Source organism: Nelumbo nucifera, chromosome 3 (genome assembly GCF_055504915.1).
Source record: "Nelumbo nucifera cultivar China Antique chromosome 3, China Antique-T2T, whole genome shotgun sequence".
NCBI lineage: Eukaryota > Viridiplantae > Streptophyta > Magnoliopsida > Proteales > Nelumbonaceae > Nelumbo > Nelumbo nucifera.
The window spans coordinates 22,450,636-22,475,912 of NC_142651.1; the positions used below are offsets into that span (position 1 = coordinate 22,450,636).

Consider the following 25,277-nt stretch of genomic DNA (forward strand, 5'->3'; position numbering starts at 1 on the left):
TTTGCTGACCAAATCAATGGTTTTTGGCGAAATAATGGTTATGGGTAAAACGGAACCGATCACCTGACCAGTTTCCAGTTTTTCCAGTCCAACCGTCCATTCCGATCCGGTTTTGAAAATCATGCTTCAAAGACATAAAAAGTCGTCTTCTCAAGGAAAATACTAATTCTTGAAGCCACCCAAATCAGAGCACAATTGTGCACCAGTGGAATAGGCCAGAAACAGAGCATAGTGAACAACAACAATTCAAAATCAGAAGTTTGGAGTTTTAGATGGTTGAACATGAAAAGCTCTGCTAACCACATTCTTTTACTTATTTATTTATTTATTTTTTTGAGAAAACAAGCCCGAAGGCAAGCTTTTTGTTCAACTACTCGGTTCAAAATTACAAAGACTGTTGCAAGAAAGAGGGAGGCTTAAAAGTTAAGTGTACAACCGGTATTATTCCTATAATTATAATGGATAATGATATTGGGCTTGAGCATGTAGCTTAAATGTTACAATATGTTTCTGAATAATGAAACATATGTTCAAGTCCAGCTTACCTCCCCACGGAAAAAAAAAAGGACAGAAGACAAAAATATATCTCAGCAGAATGCTTTGTATCAGCTGGACTTGAACGTACTAATTTCATTAAATTCTACAAAAGGAAGATCAAAGCAAGATAACTGTTACAATGACTTGCTAAAATTGGTTCACGCCAGATATACAATACTTGCGTTCTACAGAAAGGCATAATGCTGCTTGCTGCAGCTGGTGTTAACATGCCTTTGGATGAAAACTGACATCCTCGTTTGTCAACAAACTACACTAATTTTCTTTTGAAATGGTTCAAACAAACTATACCAATGAAAGGGAAGAATTCCAACAATTTAATGCCCAAACACCTTGTACTTTTAGTCTTGGACAATGAAGATTAGTATCATCTGCTGTCTAACTTGAGGATGTTTGTTATCAACTGGAACAATGCCCGAAGATCACTTCAACCAGGATTTGACGCAACAAGAATGGCGCTCGCAAAAAGATTGAACAATATGTAGGCCGTTTGTAGACTTGAATGTCACTCATACAACTTGTAGATTCTTTCTCATGTTAACTGCTGGCCAGACAAATTGCAAGTATGGTGCTAGCGCCAAGCTGATTGCCTACAGATTATGTCACCAATCCAAGGTGATATTCCTAGAGATGTACAGGTCATCAATGTATTCTATAACCGGAAGTGAGTGAGGCATTGATGTACCTTTTCATTTCCTTCCTTGCTGAGTGGTCTGCAACAATAATGAAGTATTGAGGGTCTCCCGTCTCCAATAGACAAGAAAGAAACGTAGATTCAGAACAAAAGCAATGCTAGCATCATAGATTTCAGTGTAAATAGCCAACTACTCAAGGTTAGATTTCATGAATCCTGTGTGTGGCAGTGCCTGTGGTGATGCTAGCATTGGTTTTCCTACAAAAGTAAACGTGCTAAGATGAGAATACATTATGGTACAAAGAAATTGATGGAAGAACTAACAATTACCAAGGTAATTTATCCATTAAATCCAATCAAAAGTGAGCCAAAGAAGAAAGAAACAGTTCTGACTGGGCCAATGCCAACTGAGCTGAGTGTCAACTGAACCCACTATAGCTCTCATACAAGGATAATTTTCAAAACAGAGAATGCCATTTATCTTCTGATTTTTGAATTATTATGAAGAGGTTTGTTTTCCTTCCATCTCGTTAGCTCAAGAGCTTGTATTCTGGTTACTGGCATTGGACAGGTTGATCCCGTTTCCTTTTTTTCCTGGTTCTGCTTTTCAGTACTAGTTCTAAGGTGTTGATCATACAACTTGGCTTGTATTTTCTCTTTCTACGTTTCTTCTATCAAATATAGGAATAAGAACTCTAGTGGCATGTGTCAATAGAGGTAGTGGTACTACATAAATAAAAAAAATATAACACCTGAAAACAGATCTGTCTGACATTTTGCCTTTAAAATGATATTAAAGAATTACTAGCTCATCACTCACTTCTAACATGGTTTGATCCAAACAAAATGTTTTATATGCTTCAGTGAGAAAATGTTATAAGTTCTAATCTTCTGTTTTACATTCATTTCTTATTAGATGTTGCTGATCCAATAATAACATTGTATTCACAACCTAAGCTAGGTAAAGGGATAAAACAAGAAAATGGTAAAACAATTGAACACTAACAGAGCACAGCCTACTTATTATAACAAATATATTGAATATGCTAAAAAAGCTTTCATTTTATAACAAATAGAATGCGATTTTTTTCTATTCTTTTTTTCCCTTTCAATGATTTCCAAATGAGATACTTGTTGGCGATTGATTATCATGACAGGCAGTCAGTGGAACTCAGAGGCACAATACTTCTATATGTTGAATATATCAACATATTCCTGTATATCCAAAAATGTTCTCATTTTCTAATGATCTTAGAAAGAATAGTAATTGGCTTAAAACAAGAGAAGAATTAGACATTTCAGCTCCATATCAGGATCTTCTATCAAGATCAGCTTTGATTTGTGAAGCATTGAAAACCCCAGAAATTCAGGAATTAGGACTTTCAGAAACAATGCAAGTGAGATGTGGACAATTTATACTAGTCCAATTGGAAATGGTAACTCAATTTGTGCTGTGCTGCTCTCTAGTCTCTATCTTACAAGGGTTAAAATTGGCAGTGGCTATGGGGTACTTAGAACTTGAAATGGAAAGGGATTCCAGAGTTGTAATAGGCTGGTGCATGGGTGACAGATTAATCCCTTGGCTTTATGACCATGTATGAGGGAACCTGGGTCATCTGCGTCCTGATTGAACATCTGGTTTGAATGGATCCCTAGGAGCATGGCTGATTCTCTTGGGACTGTTTGTATTGGGGTCCTGTCTTGGAGGACAGGCAGTTTTAAAAATGAGGCTGATTTTTGAATTCTCATGACTGTACTTGGACTTGCTAGCTGACCCAGGCTAAGTAAGTCTACTTATTTTCTTCAAATACAAATAAAATCTTGGCTGATCTGTTATTGATAAAAAACTCATTACATGGTTAACACCCAAGTGCTCACCAAAATGAATTACTTTTAAATTTCTTTTGAGAAGTAATCCACATAAGCTATAAGTTACTTTACTGAAAAGTGTTCACAAACTCACTGGTTTCATTTAACTTCACTACAAGTTGTTCCCTTGTTGGGAGTGTATACAGTCCAGCACCAACTGCAGTCCTGATAGCCCATGTATGGTATTGTGCAAACACTTGTGGATAAGCTGTTGAAGCTGCTTCCCTTAAAGAGCATTCACTGAAAAGTGGATACATGACTCATCATCATTGATAAACAATGACAACAATGGTATTATTAGTTAAATAGATGATGACTTTGCAAGGGCCTATATGAACATTGCTAAAGCAACTTCTCATTGATATGACATACTAATGAAGTGACATATGTAGAATCATGAAAAGACTGCAGTTAGCTTCCCATGTATAAGTGAATGACACCTTTTATTCTGCTTTAATATTTTCTCTTTTATATATTTTAAGAGAAAGATCAACAGATTTAACACCCTTTTGACTGTAATATAGTAGCTCGATCATCCAAAGATATTGTTTTGAGCCCACAAATTAGCATAAAATAAAAAATATGACCCTAGTCTGTTCCCTCAGCATTGCATTTATATTGTGGACTGTGTCACCGAATCTTCTGTTTTCTGTTATATATGCGGTGCATTTTAGGGTTTGACACTGGCAAGCTGGTGGCCATTTTCTCTAAACCTCGTAAGGGTGGCATCAAATAAGTCCCTCCATGAGAACTTCCAAATTTCCAAGTCTGGTACACTTCCATTTGTTGTGGCCAATCAACAAGGTCACTCCACATGATGGTCTATCCTGAAGATAAATCAGTTCCTTGATTTAGTATTTAAGCCCACATTGATAGGTTACCTAATATGATGAATCCGCGGTTACAATATTAAGGTTGTTAGCTACATCTTGTTAAAGAATGCATGTTAGGTTTCATCATTGCTAAAGATACTAGGAGTTGATCTGCACTGAAACATACTTTACGTAGAATGTTGGTGTACTTTTATACTTTCAATCTATTATGTATAATAGTTGTATCTCTTTATCAATAATGGAAAAGACCAAGAGCATTCAAAAAGCATACCATGGAATGAAAAAAAAGAAAAAGAGAGAATATGGAAAAAACGGGAGAACAAGCCTAGCATCCCCCTAAAACAAAAGCTAACTGCAGAACCCCATAATCCACCTATTCAGATGTACTATCATCTGTGATAGTCCTGACTCTGCTTGATTTTATGACTCTTAAACATGTTGTTTTCTTAGAGCTGATAAAAACATGTTTTTTAGCGATATTATGATTCACATGTATAGCTTCACTTGGTAATATGGAGGCAATAATTGTCTGATGGATAGCTGGAACCAAATAATAAATAGATTCTAATAAGTAATTCTTTGGGATGAACATGCTTTTCATATTCTTCTAAACTGGAAAAAATCATCAATGAGTTTCCATTTTACCATTCTAATGATTTCTTTTAACATTCATCCCCAAGCCTTAGAATACCTTGCAAATGTACTTGGTATTGGAAAAGTTGTGCTAATGTGCTTGTTTTTATATAATATTTTGAGATAGAACAAGTTAAACCTAAAGGTCCTCTCTTCAATAATATGTTAATAAGATTTTCTTTTATATAATATTTTGAGTCTTCTAGTCGTTATATCTAGAAACGATTTGCATAACTGAAATTACAAAGAAGGATACTACTGAATTAACTGAAATTGTCCAGTTCCTCTGTCCAATCTAGACAGGGCATTCAAGAATCTTTATTCTTTTACAAGAGAAGTTGAGAAAAATATAAGAAAAATAGCATAATGAGGAAGGTCTGTAAGGTGCCTATTATTGGAAACTTCGAAGCTGATTTCAGAGAAGATGAAAACTCTCAGATTTTATATATTTTTTTTCAGAAGCCTCTAATATTTTCTAGGAATGATTTCCAAACCAGCTGTCAAGATCTGTGGAAAATATTATAACTTACAAGGTGCTAGCATTAACAGATTTAACCTTTTATTGGATTATGTGTACCAAGCACACAGAATTCATCTTCAGTCCTTTCAAGTGAAAGAACAATGCCCAAAGATGCAAGTGAAGAATGGGTCATTGATCACAGAAGCCCGGTGAAGGACTCACTTTGTATAAAAAATCAATAAAGCTGAAAGGGATATATTAAGACACAGTAATGCATAATTTCAAATACGTCTCTTTGTTCTTTGTTACCAATAGAGGAAATGGAAGAAACTAGAATAATTGGAATTACTTCCTCAACATTTTACTTCATAATCAAACAATGTTTTCCAAACATATAAATCATTTAGCCACAGTTATCAGCAAAGAAAATGTACACTCTAAAGAATCTAGAATCAGTAGCTTGCCCGAATTTCAGTCATACCAGTCATGATGGAAGGTTGACAACTATGTTCAAATTATAAGATGTGAAAGAAAAAAAAATGCTCTCGATAAAGGAGTAAAACATACTTAGTTGCCAGGAATTGTCCAAATAATTCTCTGATGAGGTCGAGGCCCTGTCTGACTCTGCGTAAATTACGTGAAAGGCTCCCTGGCTTTCTCACTGTGTCATTTTTAACATCATGGTCAAGTATGTTATGTTAAGTAGCATAAGTCTTTGATGCTTCTACCAGATTACGTACCTGAATGTATCAATGAATGCATTACATCCATGTTGAGTATTTAACTTTACAACAAAAAGAGAAGTTACAAGAACAGTGATTGAAATCATGAAAATAACCAATTCTGAATTCTCACATTGTGAATGGAACTATATAGATGGAAGTTTAGCTCCTTTGGAAGGAGTACAAATACAAATATGTAGAGTGCAAAATCTTGTATTTTGTATGTATTTGCAGTGCACATATTTGTATTTGTACTCCTTCTAAACTGAGCCTTTAGAAAAAAACCATCAATAAAAAATTCAATCAGCAAACTTAAATCGCATTCTTTATGCAAAATATATAAAAATATCTGAGACTTCACATCTACATACATGTCTCAGTAATCAACCCTGAAATCAAGTAATGCATTTAAAACTTATGTTGCTTTATGAGCATAAGTAATCAACTACCTTACAACCTTTCTTTATCAGCTTCTTTAACATTTTCAGGCGCTGTAGTGCCATATATAAGATAAATTGATACTCTTTGGTCATCTCTGAAAGGTAGATGAGGAGCTTGGTAGGGACGATTAAAAATCCTGTTAAAATGAAGGGTCAAATATGTCTTTTCCAAGTGCATATATGTACCACCTGGTTCACATCTGCCTCTGACATGCTGTGGCCTCAATAAGGCTGGCAGAGGGGGACCAGGTGTACCCCAGATTTTTTAAGTGGGTGCTTGACCTGCACATAAAGGAATATCACTGTTGTTTGGTTAAAGGATTGATTTTCACTTTGAGATTGCACCTAGAATGTTTTGAGATAATCAAGGAAGGTAGCTCCACAAGGACCATTACTTGGTGTAATGGTAAAACCTTAGGCTGTCAAACATGAGATTGCGGATTTGAGTCTAAGAGCGGCCATTTGTGCAAAAATGCCAAAGATTAGGACCATATCTATTTCGGAATTTTTTTTTTCACTGTGGATAACTCAGTGATGCCTCCTTTTGTTGAAAATTTTTGAATATTAAGTGAGGTGACTTGAACAGTCACCATGAAAAATTGGAAGTATGTACTTTCAGGATGGAGCGAAACGAAACTCATTTATTTCACCCTTTTCAGGCCTCGGATAGCTGTGACCAACATTGAGTAATGGCCTTTTTTTTAAGGTAGCTCTGGATATGAATTAAATGCAAAGAAATTTGAAACAACTATTTTTTTTTTTTTTATTGTTAACTGTTAGGCTTTACTAAATCATGAAAAGAATGACTTGTGTATGATATGCCAAACATCCCTAGGCATAGGCTGGTGAACGGCCACCTAACCCAAATGCATCAGCCAAAGTATTTGTACTCTCTCTCTCTCTTCACAGTTCTTAACCCAATAAAAGCGGAATTCAATTCCTGTGCCAACAATTTTGTCTTCCCCAACATGTATTGGTATTACATGGACCTAGACTTCTGTTTTCCATCCACTTTGTCACTGAAAATCTTAGATTCTCAATGCTATAGAGTATAGACATCAACGATTGCTTCTTTGCTACGTACGTGCATTCCCATAAAGTTTCATAAAGTTTCTTGCATTTCTTTCCCGTTGAAGTCCTATAAGGCTTGAATTTGTGCTTGGCAAGGTAGTGTAAGCGTGATTTTTTTCCCTTTAATTCTGAAGTATTTTTTGATTTGGGATGATTTCTTATTACTTTTTCATTGTTCTACCTTCCCTTTCTCCTTTAATGAAAATTAATTTACTATAAAAAATTTCAAACAACTTATTCCCTTGTACAACGCCACAAGATCTTCCATCTTCTTCTTAGCATGGTAAAGAAGGCCAATTGGAACAAGCTTCCCACCTGTGCTGAAAAATAGAGAAAAACCATTTCCAAAAACTAGAAACAAATGAGTAGGAGAATTGAACCTTCCTCTACTAATGCTCCTCGTGTATGTAAATAGAATATAATTGACACCAAAAGTAGACCTAGAAGAAAATTTTGCTTGGATTCTAAGAGATCACTTTCAAGATTTTTGAATGATAATGGGAAGTATAAAATACCTTGCTTTTTTATATGGGGGTCAGTTTTACATAAGCACGACCTATTTTGATTTTTTCCTTACTCTGTGAAGTGTGAAACCTTTATCAATTTATCAATGTAGATTGAACTCTAAATTCTAAATTACAATCAGAGCCTGTTCGTTTGCTCTGATGTCTGACATCTGAAAGTGCAAGAATTACATTAAGAGGTATCAGTATAGGCCAGTTTCAGATGCATGCCGCTTCCTTCCTGGTTCGCTTATTGTTGATGATAGCATTTGATTCATGTGGATTCTCAGAAGAAATGTCTTTGACATTGTGCATTTGTACAAGGGAAAATTATAATTTGAACCAACTCAACATTTAAAATGATATGGTTCATAAACCAACAAAAATCTAATAATCGACTGTACATTTTAAATTATAAAAATCCCCGTCATGTCATCAGAGGCCTATGTGGCTGTTGCCAACATGGGACTCTTAATCCATGTTGGACACTTTAAAAAAGCTTATACTGACATTGCCTTTAATGCTAGGTTATTTGAAAATAAAAAAAAAAGAGTTTTTAGTTTCCCTCCCACTCCCTTGTCTTTCGATCTCCTTCCCACTCTCTTGCTCTCATAGTTGTCTCTCTACTCAACAACTGTCATTTGAAAAAGGGCTTTACATTCTCTCTGCCAATCCCTCTCGTTCTCCCTCAATCTCTCTTATTTGTTTCTCGGTTAATCTCTCATTTTCCCTCATTCTCTCTCTTAGTCGATCTCTCCTTCTCCCTCATTCTCTCAGCTTCCCTCTCACTCCCTTTCTTGTTTTTTTTTTTTTTCTTACACACTTTCAGACCGTATTAAAGAATAAAAGACCAACTTGGTATGGTTCTAACTTCCTCAACCCAATTTTATAAAAATTAATAAGAAACTTTTGACTATAAAATTTACACTAACTTGATAGAAGTTTATAACTTGTTTGTACAAATGATTGGTCTTATTTGTTATAATGTCCAATTAATGCCATATAAGTGTTAAGAAAAATAAAAAGGAACGAGAGAGGGAGCAAGAGAGATATCGAGAGAGAACAATAGAGATTAATGGAGAAGGAGAGATTAACTGAGAAAGAGAATGAGAGAGAAGGAAGGACTGGCTGATAAAGAGAATGAGGGAGAACAATTGCAGAGAAAAAAAAATTAAGTATAAATTTTTTGTTGTGTCTAACATAAGTTAAAAAGGATTAGCAGAGATTTTTATAATTTTAAATGTAGAGCTGGCTGTCAGTTTTATTGATTTTTGAATTAACTTGCAGCCTAATAGCAGGTGCATGCTATAATTTTTCCCTTTTTACAAACACGAATGCCGAGACCCAAACAGACCAACTGTGAGCTATTGCATACAAAATTAACAAAATTTCCGGCGTAACTACTGTAACTTTTATTTAGAACAAAAGGAAAGAAAAACAGTAGACTTCTTATTTATTCTTTTTAGGCAAGCAAGATAAACAACAAGAAGCGGGTTAAAGGAACGTAAGGAGGGGCGAGAGAACCTTGGAGACATACTCCAATTCAGCGAATTTGAAGGCGACACCAAGGCAGCTAAAGAGAACGGGGACGAGGGAGCAGGCGTCGCAGAAGGGTGCCAACCGAAGGTCATCGGAGCTGGTGGTGACGGACTTAGCGAGCTCTGAACGCCGTTGCTATCTCCGATAGGGGCGTTCCAGCGGCATCATCTAACGACTCGTCTTCGTCTTCACCCATCATGTTGATGTCCTTGCTTTCCCATAACTTCACCTATCATAAACAGGGAAAAACTAGAAAGAACGAGAGAGAGATGAAGTAGTACAGAGAAATCGAGTAAAGATAGGTGCAGAAGGGGGCGTAGAAACGAACGAATGATGACCCTCTTCATTCTTTTGTTTCCTTTTTTTCTCTCCTCGAAGCCGAAGCTGAAGAAGAGAGGGCGAAATGGAAGACCACGGATCGCTGGCTTCGTTACAGTTGCGGTCTGCCACACTGCTCATGCAAACGACGATCGCCAGGGGGAAGAACGGTGTATTAATATTTCTATATATAAGTTCAAAAGATTTAACCAATGGGTCCATATCTCAGTGGTAGAGCATTTGACTGCAGATCAAGAGGTCACCGGTTCGAACCCGGTTGGGCCCTTTTCTTCACGTTCTTTTTCTTTCGTTTTTGTTTTCCAATTTTTTTTATAAAAAAAGCGCCAGATTAACCAACGGGTCCATATCTCAGTGGTAGAGCATTTGACTGCAGATCAAGAGGTCACCGGTTCGAACCCGGTTGGGCCCTTTTCTTCACTTTCTATTTCTTTCGTTTTTGTTTTCCTTTCCAATTTTTTTATAAAAAAGCGCCAGATTAACCAACGGGTCCATATCTCAGTGGTAGAGCATTTGACTGCAGATCAAGAGGTCACCGGTTCGAACCCGGTTGGGCCCTTTTCTTCACTTTCTATTTCTTTCGTTTTTGTTTTCCTTTCCAATTTTTTTATAAAAAAGCGCCAGATTAACCAACGGGTCCATATCTCAGTGGTAGAGCATTTGACTGCAGATCAAGAGGTCACCGGTTCGAACCCGGTTGGGCCCTTTTCTTCACTTTCTATTTCTTTCGTTTTTGTTTTCCTTTCCAATTTTTTTATAAAAAAGCGCCAGATTAACCAACGGGTCCATATCTCAGTGGTAGAGCATTTGACTGCAGATCAAGAGGTCACCGGTTCAAACCCGGTTGGGCCCTTTTCTTCACTTTCTTTTTCTTTCGTTTTGTTTTCCTTTCCAATTTATTTTTATAAAAAAGCGCCAGATTAACCAACGGGTCCATAGCTCAGTGGTGGAGCATTTGACTGCAGATCAAGAGGTCACCGGTTCAAACCCGGTTGGGCCCTTTTCTTCACTTTCTTTCGTTTTTGTTTTCCTTTCCAATTTTTTTATAAAAAGGCGCCAGATTAACCAACGGGTCCATAGCTCAGTGGTAGAGCATTTGACTGCAGATCAAGAGGTCACCGGTTCGAACCCGGTTGGACCCTTTTCTTCACTTTCTATTTCTTTTGTTTTTGTTTTCCTTTCCATCTTTCTTATAAAAAAAGCGTTCATAGCTCAGTGGCAGAGCATTTGACTGCAGATCAAGAGTTCACCGGTTCGAACCCGGTTGGGCCCTTTTCTTCACCTTTCTTTTCCTTCTTTTCAAAACATTAGTTTAAAACCTCATGCAACGCATGAAAATTAATTTATAACAAAAGACAAATGATCATAGATTGATAGATACAGGCGTTAAAAAAAAGATAGATACAAAAAAACATAAGCTCTTATATTAATTAATGAGTAATATAAATAAATGGTTTATTATTTAAAATTACTTTCTTACATTTTTCAAGCATAATAGACATAAAATATTTATTATTAATAATATTTTATATTAAATTATTAATTGATACTTTAAAAATTATAATGTTTTATCATTAAACTTTGTTGAGAAAACGGTGAATACATTGCAAACAAGTGGTTATGTACTTATGTAGAATCATCTAGTCAGCATTATTTTTACCGAGTATACTCCCTCCCTCCCTCCCTCCCTCTCCAATATTCAGACTCTTTTAATTATATAACTAGGGGTGAGCATTCGGTTTATTCGATTAAAAATCGAATTGAATAAATCGAAATTATAAAAATAAAAAAAATGAAAATCAAACTGAAACTAAATTACAAGAAAACTAAAATAACCGAAACTGAAATTTTCAGTTTGGTTTTTGGTTAAAAATCAAATTTAATTAATATACATAAAATATTATATATTACATATTATATAATGAATTTTGGTTAATTCAGTTAACTGAATTTCTGACTTTGAAAACTAAAACCGAAAACCGAAAATCAAAATTCTTAAAAACCGAATTAACCGAACTGAAAATTTTGCACAAGTTGGGCTTGAGTTTTTGAACTTCAAGCTAGGTTTAGGCCAAAAAACTTAAGGCTAATCTAAACTCAGGTTGGGTTTGTGTTGAGGCCTTAGGTAGTTTAAACTTGACCTAACCCAATTTTATCAATGTTCTACTTGGAAATTGGACTATAAAGTTCAATATGCTCAAGTCCAAGTCCAACCCAAGATATTAGGTTAAATTCGGGTTGCGCCTAAGTTGGTAAACTCAGACCTGGGTTAGTAAATTATTAGTAATTATTGTCATTTTATTTTTGTTATATATTAGTAAATTATCAAAAATTATTAAAAATTATCGATAATTTTTCTCTTACCAACCTAGGCCTAACTTGAGTTTTAACCCAACATCTTGAATTGAGCTTGGGATTGGGTGTGTTGAGTTTTGTAGCCCAATTTCTAGGTAAAATATATTGATAATATGTAGATATATGTATATCACAAAATGTTGGGTGGGCTCAAATTTGTCGAATTGGGCTCGGGCTACCTAAAGCCTCAACCCAAGCCCAAATTGGCACTTTAGCTTGACTGTTTTGGCCTAAGCCTTGCTTGAAGTTGAAAATTCAAGCCCAACGTATGCAAAATCTTTGATTGAATTGATTGAATTGAGTCGGATTTGGATTAGGCCTATTCAAGCTGTCCTTTTGCCTCAAGTTCTTTTAACAAAACATGTGCAATAGTCCCCACTAATATATTTATATGGACTACCGTTTTGGTGTACGGTACATACGTTAAAATTTCCTATATGCCCCTCTAACAAGCACTGGCTTAAAACTTTCATGGATTAGCTAATATCCATTCGATCAGAATTTCTTTTCTGTCCTTGTTTGATAAGAATACATATTCAAACTAGAAATTCAAGATTGTGTTTTTGGTTTCAATTTTAAAATCAAGAAACCCATTACATAACCGAAACTTTCTGTGGATTTTTTGCTTTTAGATCTCAAATAAGAAGAAAAAAAAATCATGTTGGAGAGCACCATTTAGATAAATGTTTTGAAAACAAAAAGTATGCATCAAACTAGGAAGTTCTATTCAACCAGGAGGGCTAATCTTAAAACCATTAAAACTAAACAGTTACCCTTTGCCGAATTTTGTCTAGTTTTTCTGTTTCAATAAACTGATCTACTACAATTGTCAAAGATTGATTCAGATATGTTTCCTAAAGATACAATCCTTGTATTGAATTATTTTCTTTTGAAACCATTAATAATATAATGAGTACGTTCACCTAATTAATTCAAACATTAATTGTTATGATATTTAATTAATTATAATGGAGTCCATAAGATTGAACATTAAACCACTCGATCAAACATAATAAACACAACAATGTGATGAGTATTACAATCAAATTCACCTTAATTCAAACTTTGTTCTGAAATTTAATCAATTATAATAGAGTCGATGAGGACGAACACTAAATCACTTGATCAAACATACTCTAATATCATGCCAAGTGATCATTCAACCTAAAATATTAAGTTGTTATAACTGGGATCCCTGTAAAGGTTTTTATTCTCTTTCTTTATCATTAGCAAATCTCCTTAATTGGCCCAATAATGAAACCGTTATTTTTACTTCATGCAAAGAAAGAAAATCAGATAGCATAAAAAATTTCTGTTAATTAGAGGTGCATATGGTTGGTTGTTTCTTTTTTATCTATTTAAGCATATCTTCTTCGTTCATTCGATTGCTCAACTTCCACCATTCACATATCTTGGGTTGCACTGTTATTTAATTTACAGCATAATTAAGATCCCAAACTATTTCCAGAGATCTTCTACTAAAAGATTCAACTACACCGGACCAGTGAGCTCGACTCCCTCTTGAGAGTCAACATCTTCCTTTCGGTGGAGCTGGATTGGTTTGAACGTATACAACCTTGCACATATCAAGTAGTAGACAAGATTCAAAGCCTGCAACAATGTGATCAACCAGTAGAAGTATTCCAATTTTCCCTTGTTAAGATTGTCCGGAAGCCAGTTTGAACCTCCTGACCCTGCACTGAACTTGTGCACAAGCGTGACCAGCAGTGTACTAACGTAATTGCCTGCTGATATTGCCGTCCAAAAGAGTGCGGTGGCGGTGCTCTTCATGCTCTCCGGGATCTGATCATAGAAGAACTCGAGGTGCCCAATAGCCGTGAAGGCTTCAGCCATACCATGGAGACTGTACTGTGGGATGAGCCAGCAGACTGAAAGTGGGATGGTGGATTTGGGGCTGTCGGTGAGGCCATGCACTGAAGCGACGTGTTTTCGCTTGATCTCAACGAAGCCGGAGACGAGGGTGGCGAGCAGTGAGATGACGAAGCCAATGCCAATGCGCTGTAGGACGGAGATGCCCCTGTCGAGGCCGGTGAAGCGGCGAGCAATGGGGACGAAAATGCGGTCATAGAAGGTGATGGTTATGAGCATGGAAGACATGGTAAAGACGGACATGGAGCCTGGAGGAATTTCGAAGGAACGGGTGATGTGCCGATCCACGGTTCGAGCTTGTTGTAGGGAGAAAGTGTACTGCTGTGCATAAGCTGTGAAGAGAAGGATCCCGGCAGCCCATATTGGCACCATTCGAATAAGAGATTTCAGCTCTTCAACCCGGTGGACTGTACTTAGTCTCCATGGATTTGGTGTGGGTGAAGCTTTGAGATTGTCTTCTTCAGTGACAATAGCCGCCTTATCTAGAAATCTGCATTGCATTGCTTTCGTAAGGAATTAAAATTTGACATATATAGAGGAATTGAACGAATATAGTAGGTCTGACTCTGTTTCTGTCTCTGAGAGGGACTAAACAAGTGAAAAATAGTTAGTGTCGATTCTGTTACCCAAAGATGTTTGTGTAATCGCCTTCTGATTTCCCTCCTTTTAATTAATTCAGTCATTTATTTATTTATTTTTAATGATGAAAGACCTCAGTAGAATTAACTTATTACTCAGAGGTCCGGTTTCCATTTTTCCTAATCTTCCCAAAATTTTCTTAATTCAAACAAGCCAAATATTTTTTATTATCAAAATTATTTGAGATTGATCTAGATGGATTATCTCATATCTGAGTGGGTTGACTAGATAGATTAGGGTTGGGCTATTTAGATGGGCTAGTGTTAAAAAGATAGCTTACACTCTTAAGAAATTATATCTGTGGTTTTTTCAAAAAGAATGGATCAGTCTTAATCGATTATTAATAATCGGTTCCATAAGATAGACCCAGAAAACCAATTATTATTTGGGATAATTGGATCTGACCCAATTATATTTGACATCTATAGTTCTCTATTATAATAATAACTTTGAACTTCATTTTTTATAGTTAATCTTAACAAAACTGACAGTAAAATAATAACCTGTTGAATAAAACAAGTGTTTTTAACCCAAATTAACTATATAATCGTTTCAGGCCTTAATCAGTGGAAACAGCAAGAACCAGTCTCCACATGCTGAACCAAAACCAAGTAACTAACACACCCAACCCATTGAAAGCTATAAATTTTTCTTTGTTTTTAATTCCTCTGGGATGGGTTCTATAACCCTAGGCCCAATTAGTTTTCTAACGCTGTTTTTGTAAGAATCATTGAGAACTTTCCCTCAATTTACTGTTTTTCTTTCATTTTCTATCAAACCAAACATAACCTATAGCATAAGGACCGTCTGAGTGCACTGTAACTGGAAGTGGAGTCAACCTAGGCCCACCTATAGACAAAAATGGGCATGGCAATAAGGATGGGGCAAATCCAGAATCTAGAGAGAGAGAGAGAGAGAGAGAAAGGAGGGATAACAAATGACAAGCTTTAATTGTTGGCCACATCTTGATGGATGGTATAATATATGGCAATAAATCTCTTTTTTTTTTTTGAGAGAGAGAAGGAATCTGTTCAAAGTTTTATAAGTACAAAAGACATGAAAACTCCATTAGACTTGGTAACTAAAATTTTTCCCTTACAGATAATGTTGTTTATTCACTATTTCAGTCTATTGTTAAACAATTTTAGTATGATAGACAATTGAATTATTAGATAATTTTCATATATATATATATATAGTGATTTGGGCACATTTTTCTTAATGAAGGGAACACACCCCTTAATTAGAAGACAAACACCCGTGTTATCAAACAGTGGGTTGTGCCTAGTTTAACAAAGAAGGGATGTGCCCCGATCCCGATCACTCCCCTCTTTTAAACAAAGAAGGGATGCTAGTTTCATGAAATTTGAAGATTCATAAATTTAATTTTATATTATGTATGTTGCTTTTCCCACGAACCCATGAGAAAATGAAATATCAAGTCTAGCTTTTTTGTTTACCATCTTATTAATTGTTCTTATATTCAATATCCTTTATTTAACAGGCCAATTCACTGAAGTAAAGTTTATGATAGAAATTGGAAAGAAAAATAAAATTTAGGACAGAAAACAAATTTCTGGCAGACCCCAAATGGTCAAAAACAAGAGAAGGGGAATACTAAATTGAATCCAAGGGAAGATACCTTTTAGAAGGGTATTTTAGGCTTTCAAAGCTCAAACATGCCCTTGTAATCATGTAATGACCAAATTACCCATAGAACAAGTCCTTCCTTGGATTATTATTTCCTAACAAAAGCATTAAATCAAAACCAGATTTGGTTTTTTATTGTAGAAAGCAGCATGCAAATAGCTGCTTACAATTAATATGTAGCAGAGAATCATTTCCTAGTTTTTGGTACTCCTGAATCTTCTCTTACCGTATAAAAATTATTAAGTTTATCTCTTATTAAATGAGTAGGATTATATATGCAATGAAAATTTAATAGTAATAGGAGTGCAAACCAGGGTAAATCTAGGATTGGAGACCAAGAGACAATACTTTGACCTCTTTCGTTACCTTGGTTATCTTGGTTCAATAATTCAAAACAAATGAGAGATTGAAGATGATGTCACCCATAAAATTAGAGCAAGTTGGGTAAAATGGATGGATCCACCCGGAGTCTTATGTGATAGGCAAGTACTAGTTCAATTAAAAGAAAAAAATCTATAAAATAGTTGTAAAGTCAGCTATATTATATGAAGAGAGTGTTGGGTAGTTGAGAAACAGCATGTCAAGAAAGGACAGGGTTAGAAATGAAGTTATATGGAGTCTTACGGGTAATTACAGTAGGCACTAAAATTAATAATGAAAGTAGATTGAGATGGTTTGCTTTGGTGCATAGAAGACCATCTACTATGAGTTATGATCTGTTGACCACAATACATTACAGAGTTCACATCTTTGCCTCACAATTGGGGCCGCCCCACAGCACATCTCCGTCGTGTATTGGAAACATCTCCTGATGATAGTATCAGAATTAATGATGTCATCATCGGGAGATGTTCCCAATACACGGCGAGGATGTGCTGTGGGGCGGAGATGTAAATTCCACATTACTGGCCAAGCTCATCTAGTTGTATGTTGGAAAGAAGAACATAAAGTACAGTTGATGCTCCAGATGTGTGATTGAGTGAACGTGGCTAATAGATCTGAACTCATATACAACACTTTCTAGAAAAAGTGATCAGTTACATGTTGAAGGGCCATAGAAGAGTTGGGGATAGATTGAAAATGACTTGGGTGGAATTAAAAAGAAATGATTTAGGGGGTGTTCTATAACATGGATGAGAAATGTTCTATAGGTCCATCCACACCACACTTTTTGATTTTATACATCTCATATACAAACATCAATGTTTTAAAAATTGACTCGGAAGTCGAATTGTTTTTGTCTCTAAGTCGTAGGTCGAACGGTTTAGACCGTCCCACGTCATTATATATATGTATATATGTGTATAAATATATATTTTATCAATAAATAATGTATAAATATGTTTTACATATGTTATATGTATTTTTATATTTAATTTATATTTTTAACTCAGTTTTTAATTTTTTATTTAAAAAAATATTAAAAATTGCAAGGCACCTACGACTCCTTGGGACGCATCGAAAAGTTACCCAAAATAAAAAAAAATCATCCCAATCGGACATCAAAGTGCAAAGTTATGGCCTCCGAAAGTTTGTATACATTGAGTGTGCAACCCGTGACCTAGTGACAAGGTTGAATGGGTCAATAGTTGAACCGACTGGGTCGAAAGGTTCTTGACCAAATCAATGGTTTTTGACCGTTTGACGAGTCTTGATTGAACCAGACCCGAAATCTTGGTTGGGTGACGGTTCAAACGATTCAACCGGCCAGGTCAACGACGAGTTGAAAACACTGAGTTACACAATCAATTATAAATAAGTAATTATACTCAATAACCCAAATTAATTTGAAAATATCATCGATAAATTTATATTTACCAATAAAAATTTATTTTGACAAAAATAAGTGAAAATTAATTAAAAAGTAACAAAAATATTTTTACTAAAAATTTTAAATAATTCAATAAACAATTATTGAATTATTTAAATTTTCAATAAAATAGTAGAAATTATGCTAAATAATTAAAAGATATACCATTATAGCTTAAATAATATGACATGTGATGTATAATATCAGATACCCCTTTTTGTCCACTGGTGAAAAATAAGAACGGGGATGATCCCAACTAACCCAACACCAATTATAATCGTGGACAGGACAGGACCAAAAACGCAGTATGGAACACTAACTTAAGCACCAGAGGATTCATGTAGCTGAATGGGACAAGGGTTAGTTGATAATGATAAAGGTCTTTTGTTTATTCGTATTGTGTCATTGAGGGTTACCATTCACACGTAATAGAAAATTATAGAAGAAAATAATGATTAATTGGTGCCTCTCTTATCAATTATAATAATTCTATCTTCTATTAAATATTAATAATCGAATAAACAATTGATGAAATGGGAAATTATAGAAGAAAATAATGAACTCACTTGAATTGTTTACTGCGAAGAAGCTTTTCGGTTGCAGAAATGGAGGCATCAAGCTCCTCATTCTCGTAGAGTAATCTGGGATCAGAAAGTGTAGGCAACGTTCTCTTCCTCCAGGCAGCTACAATCACCTGTAGCAAGCGAGTGAAGGGGCTCCCGGAGGGATCCAGGTTTCGATAGAGTGGGTAGCCAACGATGAATATGAGAATGGAGAGAAACATGGCAATGGTTGGGACTCCAAAGCCCCACCCCCAGCCGATATTGTCCTGAATGTACACAATCACTGTCACAGCCAGAAGGATGGAGACACCCATCGAAAAGTAGTACCAATTGAAGAACTTCCATGTTCTAGCATTTTGCTTTTCCTCCGTCTGATCAAACTGGTCTGCGCCAAATGCCACCACACAAGCACGAATTCCACCCGCGCCGACGGCCGTCAGTAGTAGAGACACATAGAGGATGGCTAGCTCTCCAGCGTCGGCCTCCTGGCACACTTGCTTCCCTTTGCAAGGGGGTGGCCTCAGCTGTGGAAGGATCGCTGATGTAGTCAAGCTTGTCATTCCCTAAACGTACACACACACATATATATATATATATATATATATCAACATAAACACATCCTTAATTTACTCTCAAAAGTCAAAACCACGGAGAGAGAGAGAGAGATTTGTGTTTACTATTCGGTATATAATGGAACCCATAGTTATCGTCCAAAAGCGTCCCGCGAATGAATCTGCAACAAAGGCTCCAAGCAATGGTGTCAAGCTTGCAGTTCCCCCGAAGTTGGTTTGTGTGTTGGCTGCCTTAGTTAGAGGCATGTGTAGCTGCTGTGTCAAGTAGCTAATCATATTAGCATTAAAGCCAACCACAGCCAACTTCTCAGATATTTCATTTACTGCACAACGAAAATAAAAAAAAATAAAAAGAAAAATTGCATCAGAAAACTATCAATAACAGACCAAAGCAACAGCAAATGATGATGAATATGATGTATATATCATCATTTTAACATGGTAAGAAAGCTTACAGAAAATGAAGGGCATTGTTCTCATCCCTCCCTTTCTCCTTCTGTCATGACTACTTCTCTCCATCTTTTTTTTTTTTCTTTTCTTTCCCTGTTTTTTGATGCTTAAGATATCCTCTTCACTAACACCCACCCTCTATTTATAGATTGTTTGAAAGTTGATGTAACCAGTTAGTGATCCTTGTGATTTTTTTCCCGTTTTATTTATACTGTTAATTCCGCATTTTCATGGCCAGAAATGAATTATACAAGTAAAATTTGTTGAGGATACAAGTAATGTCAGAGTCATGAGACGCAATTAGAACAGGACAGTTTTGTTTCTACAATCATCACTTTCCATCTATTAAACAGCTGTTTCCCTGAAAGCTAAGGGAGAATGCATTGAATTATCTTCATAAATGCCTTTAGCTTTTATGTGTGTAGACCTCATCGCTTGATTCATGGGAGCTCTGGGACAAACAGGAAGCGACATAGATTGTAGTGCCTCTGAGAGGACGAACAAAAGGCTGCCATTCTTTTGGCATCACATAGGATTAATCGGGCCAATGAGGACTAGTCCAATGTACTTTGGGCTGGTCTTGAGATCTACACCTTTGTATGGTTTTGTTAGTTCTGTAAGCATTGAATTATCTTCATAAATGCCTTTAGCTTTTATGTGTGTAGACCTCATCGCTTGATTCATGGGAGCTCTGGGACAAACAGGAAGCGACATAGATTGTAGTGCCTCTGAGAGGACGAACAAAAGGCTGCCATTCTTTTGGCATCACATAGGATTAATCGGGCCAATGAGGACTAGTCCAATGTACTTTGGGCTGGTCTTGAGATCTACACCTTTGTATGGTTTTGTTAGTTCTGTAAGCAATGAACAAGCAATGAACCCATGTGGATTGAGGTTGAGCCCACCTTGTATGGCCTCTCTAATGAAGCAAACAATATAATTGATGTAGAATCGTAATTTATATGGCAATTGAAATTTCATATTGGATATTACTCTTCTGGTTCATGAGACACATTATATTGTTTGCTTCATTAGATAGTCCATACAAGGTGGGCTCGACCTCAACCCACATGGGTTCATTGCTTACAGAACTAACAAAACCATACAATGGTCTAGAGCTCGAGACCAGCCCAAAGTATTGGCTGTTAGCTTTTCTAAATATTGATGCTGCTGTTACTTAGCTTTTTTGTTGTTTGGTCGGTCTCTATGTTGGGTCTATTAGTGGGTGGTTGTAGGTTGTGTTTGTGTCTTGTGTTAGTTTGTCTCGGTGGTCTTTGAGTTCTTTCTGTCCTTGTTGTTGTAGTGTTTCTTTCTCTGTTTAATGAATGACATTTTTATACAAAAAAAAAGGGATGCATAATATGGGTTGATAAACTCTAGTAGGGTGGGCTGACCTCAAGAGGTGTTGATGTTAGCCTGGAAGACGCTTTGTTTCAAATTCAGAGTGTGAATGAATGTAGTCTTTCTAATAGTAATAGCTGTTGTAAGTGATCTCAGGTAAGTAAATTGGCCGGGTAATTACGGATGGGTTCGTAGTAAAGATAATAATGTTGTCATTTCTTGTGATTCTGGTTGTATTAATGCTGATTGCAGGGGGAGGGGAGCTTGTGTAATTAAAGAAAGTGTGGTGGAGAATGTTGCAGTCTTTGAAGTGTTCTGTTTTGCTGTGTAATTAATTCTGATAAACTCGCCATTAGTTGTGTCTGCTTTGAAGGGAAATGGAGACTGTCTACCTTAAATATTTAGGTCTTCTTGTATGAACTCTGTTATTTTTTCTCATGTTAATTAATATATAGGAACAGAATTACAGAAATGTTTATGGATTATGATGCTGGGGAAGCTAATTAAGTCCTATAGGGAGGAAGATAGATTTTGGTTGAGTACTCCTTCCTTAATTTTTACTGAACACCTTGTATGATTTCTCTTTCTTATAATATTACCGTTTTTTGTTGTTGACTGACCTACTTCTGTAGATCAGCAGGAAAAATAATGAACTTTCTAGTACATTGATCCGATACATGTTTATGGATTGAAGGGGCCATTTAGCAACTGTTGAAGTAGCTGAAGTGAATAATTAAATAATAAAACACTTGATGGTATAGTAATAACCCAATTTTGGCTTCAGTTATTAAGGGGCTCATAATCTCCTTGATAACTTGTATAGCCAAACATGCCAAGAAAATCTATATATATTATAATGGAAAGAGCGAAGAGTGTGGAGGAGTCCTTTCATCTACAAATTACTCTTTAGCTCCTACAGTTTCTATCTCTATGGAATTTTAATATCAGAATAGCTGATATAATCAATGATGCAATGGGTCAGGTCCTTCAGTTTTGGATGAATCAACAGCGAACAGGAGTTGGAAAGATTTGAGAGTGGCAATAGCCAATGGGTGTATCGCCAACATTTTGTCTGCACTTCTCCTACACTGACAGCACACACACATGCATAATTTTTCTCAGTTGATGATGAATAACAACAGTGAAGAAGGGAAAGGTCTCGTGTTCACACACAAGTGATAGTTGAAAGATGTACGAGTGAAGCGACTGGCCTGGACCGAGTTGTTCCCTAACTTTGAGAAGTCTTGTACTCTTGTAATCACTAATCGGATAGATGGATGAGTAAGGACCATCAGCCCACTTTTGCTACGAAGGGGACGTGGACAAAGTGTCACGGGGTTAATAGACGAGGTGCGACGCTCGATGGGGTGAAGAAATCCTATAAATACAAGCAACAATACACAAAAGGCAATAAGAAGACACACAAATTAAATAAAAGGCAACTTGTATTATATTAATCGATAATAAGCATAAGCATACAGTTCGGTGTTGAAGGGATCGGCTTCGGCTGGTCCCTTAGAGTTGCTGATGTGGAAGGAATGTTCTTCTGCTGTTCCACGAACCGACTGTCGTCCAAGGCTGAGGTGTATATTTGTGTGGCATGGTTGGGTTGGCTTGTTCTGTTGGGGTTTCCAATGGCTAAGTTCTTTCGTGGCGGCCTTAAGGTATGATAGTGGCTACTTTCCTTTGTGGTGCTCGACTGGTTTGTGGTTGAAAGACTACTTCTCTTTTGAGGAACTTGGTTGTCTATCTCCCCCACTCGAATGTGTGGTACGCGGGCTAGTTGGTCTGCTTCCTTCATCATCCGACAGTCTCAGTTCACTAAGTTGTTCGGCCACGGCCATGGCGGAGGCAAGGTCTTGAACATTACGTCGTTGGAGCTTGAGCTCGGCCCAAGGCTTTAGACCATCCATGAAGTTGAACAATAAGTCATTGTCTGACATATCAGTGACTTCCAATGTGAGGGCTGAAAATTCTTTGACATATTCATGGAGCGAGTCGCTGTGCTTGAGAGTCTTCATCTTGCGACGAGCGAAGTACTCCACGTTCTCTGGGTAGAACTGCCTCTTCAGCTCTCGCTTAAAGTTAGCCCAGGTACAGATGGCACACGTACCACGTTCTATGTCAACACACCTTCTTCACCACCACAACATAGCGACATCAGTCAAATACATAGTAGCTTTACGCACCTGAGTCGTTTCGTTAGTCACATTGGTTGCGACAAGGCACTGCTCCATTTGCCACAAAAAGATGTCGAGCTCCCGCACGTTGCGTGCACCCGAATAGGGAGTTGGTTCCCTAATCTTGATGTGGGAGGGAGTGTGTACAAAGGAGAGGCTGGCCGGATTGGCGATGGCCCTCTTCAGGATTGCACATTCGGTCTTGATTTCCTCTAATTGAGCTTGGATGTCAAAGGAGGAACACGCGGCTGACTTCATTGATGCCCGTTCTGTCTTCATCTCATTCAGTTCGGCCTAAGTGGCCATTGATGTGGAGATGGTTCATCTCCACGTTGCCCATTCTCTCTTTATCTCGTTGAGTTGGGCTTGAAATCTATCAAGCTTGTCTTTGACATGCGAGTTGGATGAGCTTCCTTCTTGTTGGTGTGCGGTGCTACAGATTTCCTTGAGCGTGCCATTAAGTATGTCGTGGACCTCATCCACAACTCTGCTTAAGCGGCCTTCCACTTCCACCAGTGTACTCTCCATGGCTTTCATGTTGTGGTGTAGCTCATCTACCGAATCTCGCATCTCACTTACAGTGGCTTCGCAACGTAGCATGCGCAAGTCAATGGCTGCATTCTTGTTGGTAGATTTCTCATGTTTGCTAGTCTTTGGTGCCTTGTCCTTGCCGATGTCGTCGACGGGTGCATCATCGGGCTCATGGGATGTGGAGAGTCCATGCTCGATCTCCTTTATGATGTCCCTATTGTGCTTCATTTTGTCACTCGTGTCGCGGGTCAAATGGCTAGGAAGGAGCTCCTGCTCTGATACCAACTGTCACGGGGGTAATCAACGAGGCCCCGTATGGCGCTCGATGGGGTCGAGAAAGCCTACAAATGCAAACAACAACACACAAAAGGCAACAAAAGGCAATTTGTATTGCATTAATCGATGGTAAGCACAAGCACACAGTTCAGTATCAAGGGGATCTCATGCTTAACCTTTACATGCTTATGACTCACTCGACTACCTACCTCTCATCAAAGAGTACGTTAAGCTTTTGGGGGAGTGACAAAAGAAAACATCAAAAGAAGTACTTTCCGCCAACAATGAAATTTGATATCCTTGAACTGCTTGCCGTTGCCGGAGATCAATACCCGAGGTAATTTGAAGTGGCACACGATATTCTTCCAAAAGAAGTTTTGGACATTTCGGGCTGTGATCGTCACGAGGGGCTCGGCTTCTACCTACTTGGTAAAATAGTCCACTGCTACTACTAAGAACTTCCTTCCACCCGTTGCTAGTGGGAATGGCCCGAGTAGATCGATGCCCCACTTCGCAAAGGGCCACGGACTGGTGAGATACTTGAGGTCGGCAGCGGGTTGGTGGTGAATATTGGCATGTCTATGGCATTTGCCACATTTTTTGACAAGCTCAATAGCGTCTACCTTTATTGTTGGCCAATAATACCCTTGTCGGAGTACCTTTTGGGCGAGGGCCCTGCCTCCCAAGTGCTCACCGCACAGACCCTCATGGGTGTCGCAGAGTACGAGCTTGGCTTCGGTAGGTCGCAAACAACACAAGTAGGGGAGCGTGTAAGATCTCCGGTATAATTGTTCGTCTATCATGACATATTTGGTTGCCTGGCGCTGTACCCTTTTAGCTGCATTGCGGTCTGCAGGGAGGGTCCCGTGTAGCAAGAAGCTCGCGAGCGGGTCAATCCAGCTCGGCTCTGCTTGAACAACGAGAGCGACCTCCTCTGCCCCCCCTGAGAATGCTAGGCCGAGACAGGTCCTCTATGTATATGGTTCTCATGGTGATGTCGCTGGTGCTGGCTAACCTGGACAGGGCGTCGGCCTCAGCGTTCTCTGACCTAGGGATTTGTCTGATAAAGTGTGACTGGAAGTTGAGCAGGGCTTTTCTGACTTTGGCTAAGTAGGTGATCATGGTTGGCTCGCGAGCTTCGTACTCACCGGTGACCTAGTTGACCACAAGCTGGGAGTCACTACAGATAACGATGTGCTTGGCTTTTACTTCTCTGCCTAGAGCTAGTCCAGCTATCAACGCTTCGTACTCTGCTTCATTGTTAGATGCCGCGAACTCGAAGCGTAGCGTGTACTCCAGTTTCATGCTACTTGGGCCGTGCCGAACTATTCCGGCTCCGCTGTTCTGCTGATTCGAGGAGCCATCTACGTGAAGGATCCAGGGCTCCTCATCCCAGCTCGGGCTTGGCTGAACTAGGAGAGATGC

The 25,277-nt window shown here is 37.7% G+C and overlaps 1 protein-coding gene, 8 non-coding genes and 1 pseudogene across 10 annotated transcripts; 8 read left to right on the forward strand and 2 right to left on the reverse strand.

Moving 5' to 3' along the window:
- Nucleotides 1-482: 482 nt before the first annotated feature.
- Nucleotides 483-9,744, reverse strand: LOC104603479 (ACD11 homolog protein-like; annotated as a pseudogene). The gene is made up of 4 exons (XR_016083717.1): nucleotides 9,245-9,744; nucleotides 5,552-5,724; nucleotides 3,153-3,298; nucleotides 483-1,268 (listed from the first exon to the last, which is right to left on the reverse strand). The product of XR_016083717.1 is annotated as an ACD11 homolog protein-like (transcript).
- Nucleotides 9,745-9,791: 47 nt separating this feature from the next.
- Nucleotides 9,792-9,863, forward strand: TRNAC-GCA (transfer RNA cysteine (anticodon GCA)). Its single transcript has one exon. It is a non-coding gene; the product is annotated as a tRNA-Cys (tRNA).
- A 72-nt stretch (nucleotides 9,864-9,935) lies between these two features.
- TRNAC-GCA (transfer RNA cysteine (anticodon GCA)) lies at nucleotides 9,936-10,007 on the forward strand. The gene has a single exon. It is a non-coding gene; the product is annotated as a tRNA-Cys (tRNA).
- Nucleotides 10,008-10,082: 75 nt separating this feature from the next.
- On the forward strand, nucleotides 10,083-10,154 carry TRNAC-GCA (transfer RNA cysteine (anticodon GCA)). Its single transcript has one exon. It is a non-coding gene; the product is annotated as a tRNA-Cys (tRNA).
- Nucleotides 10,155-10,229: 75 nt separating this feature from the next.
- TRNAC-GCA (transfer RNA cysteine (anticodon GCA)) lies at nucleotides 10,230-10,301 on the forward strand. Its single transcript has one exon. It is a non-coding gene; the product is annotated as a tRNA-Cys (tRNA).
- A 75-nt stretch (nucleotides 10,302-10,376) lies between these two features.
- On the forward strand, nucleotides 10,377-10,448 carry TRNAC-GCA (transfer RNA cysteine (anticodon GCA)). The gene has a single exon. It is a non-coding gene; the product is annotated as a tRNA-Cys (tRNA).
- A 76-nt stretch (nucleotides 10,449-10,524) lies between these two features.
- TRNAC-GCA (transfer RNA cysteine (anticodon GCA)) lies at nucleotides 10,525-10,596 on the forward strand. Its single transcript has one exon. It is a non-coding gene; the product is annotated as a tRNA-Cys (tRNA).
- Nucleotides 10,597-10,665: 69 nt separating this feature from the next.
- TRNAC-GCA (transfer RNA cysteine (anticodon GCA)) lies at nucleotides 10,666-10,737 on the forward strand. Its single transcript has one exon. It is a non-coding gene; the product is annotated as a tRNA-Cys (tRNA).
- Nucleotides 10,738-10,796: 59 nt separating this feature from the next.
- On the forward strand, nucleotides 10,797-10,868 carry TRNAC-GCA (transfer RNA cysteine (anticodon GCA)). Its single transcript has one exon. It is a non-coding gene; the product is annotated as a tRNA-Cys (tRNA).
- Nucleotides 10,869-13,335: 2,467 nt separating this feature from the next.
- On the reverse strand, nucleotides 13,336-19,688 carry LOC104601767 (protein NRT1/ PTR FAMILY 3.1-like). The gene is made up of 4 exons (XM_010265227.3): nucleotides 19,530-19,688; nucleotides 19,180-19,397; nucleotides 18,506-19,065; nucleotides 13,336-14,330 (listed from the first exon to the last, which is right to left on the reverse strand). The coding sequence occupies exons 1-4, from the start codon at nucleotides 19,591-19,593 to the stop codon at nucleotides 13,442-13,444; spliced, it is 1,731 nt and encodes a 576-aa protein (XP_010263529.1). The 5' UTR covers nucleotides 19,594-19,688; the 3' UTR covers nucleotides 13,336-13,441.
- Between the last annotated feature and the right edge of the window lie 5,589 nt (nucleotides 19,689-25,277).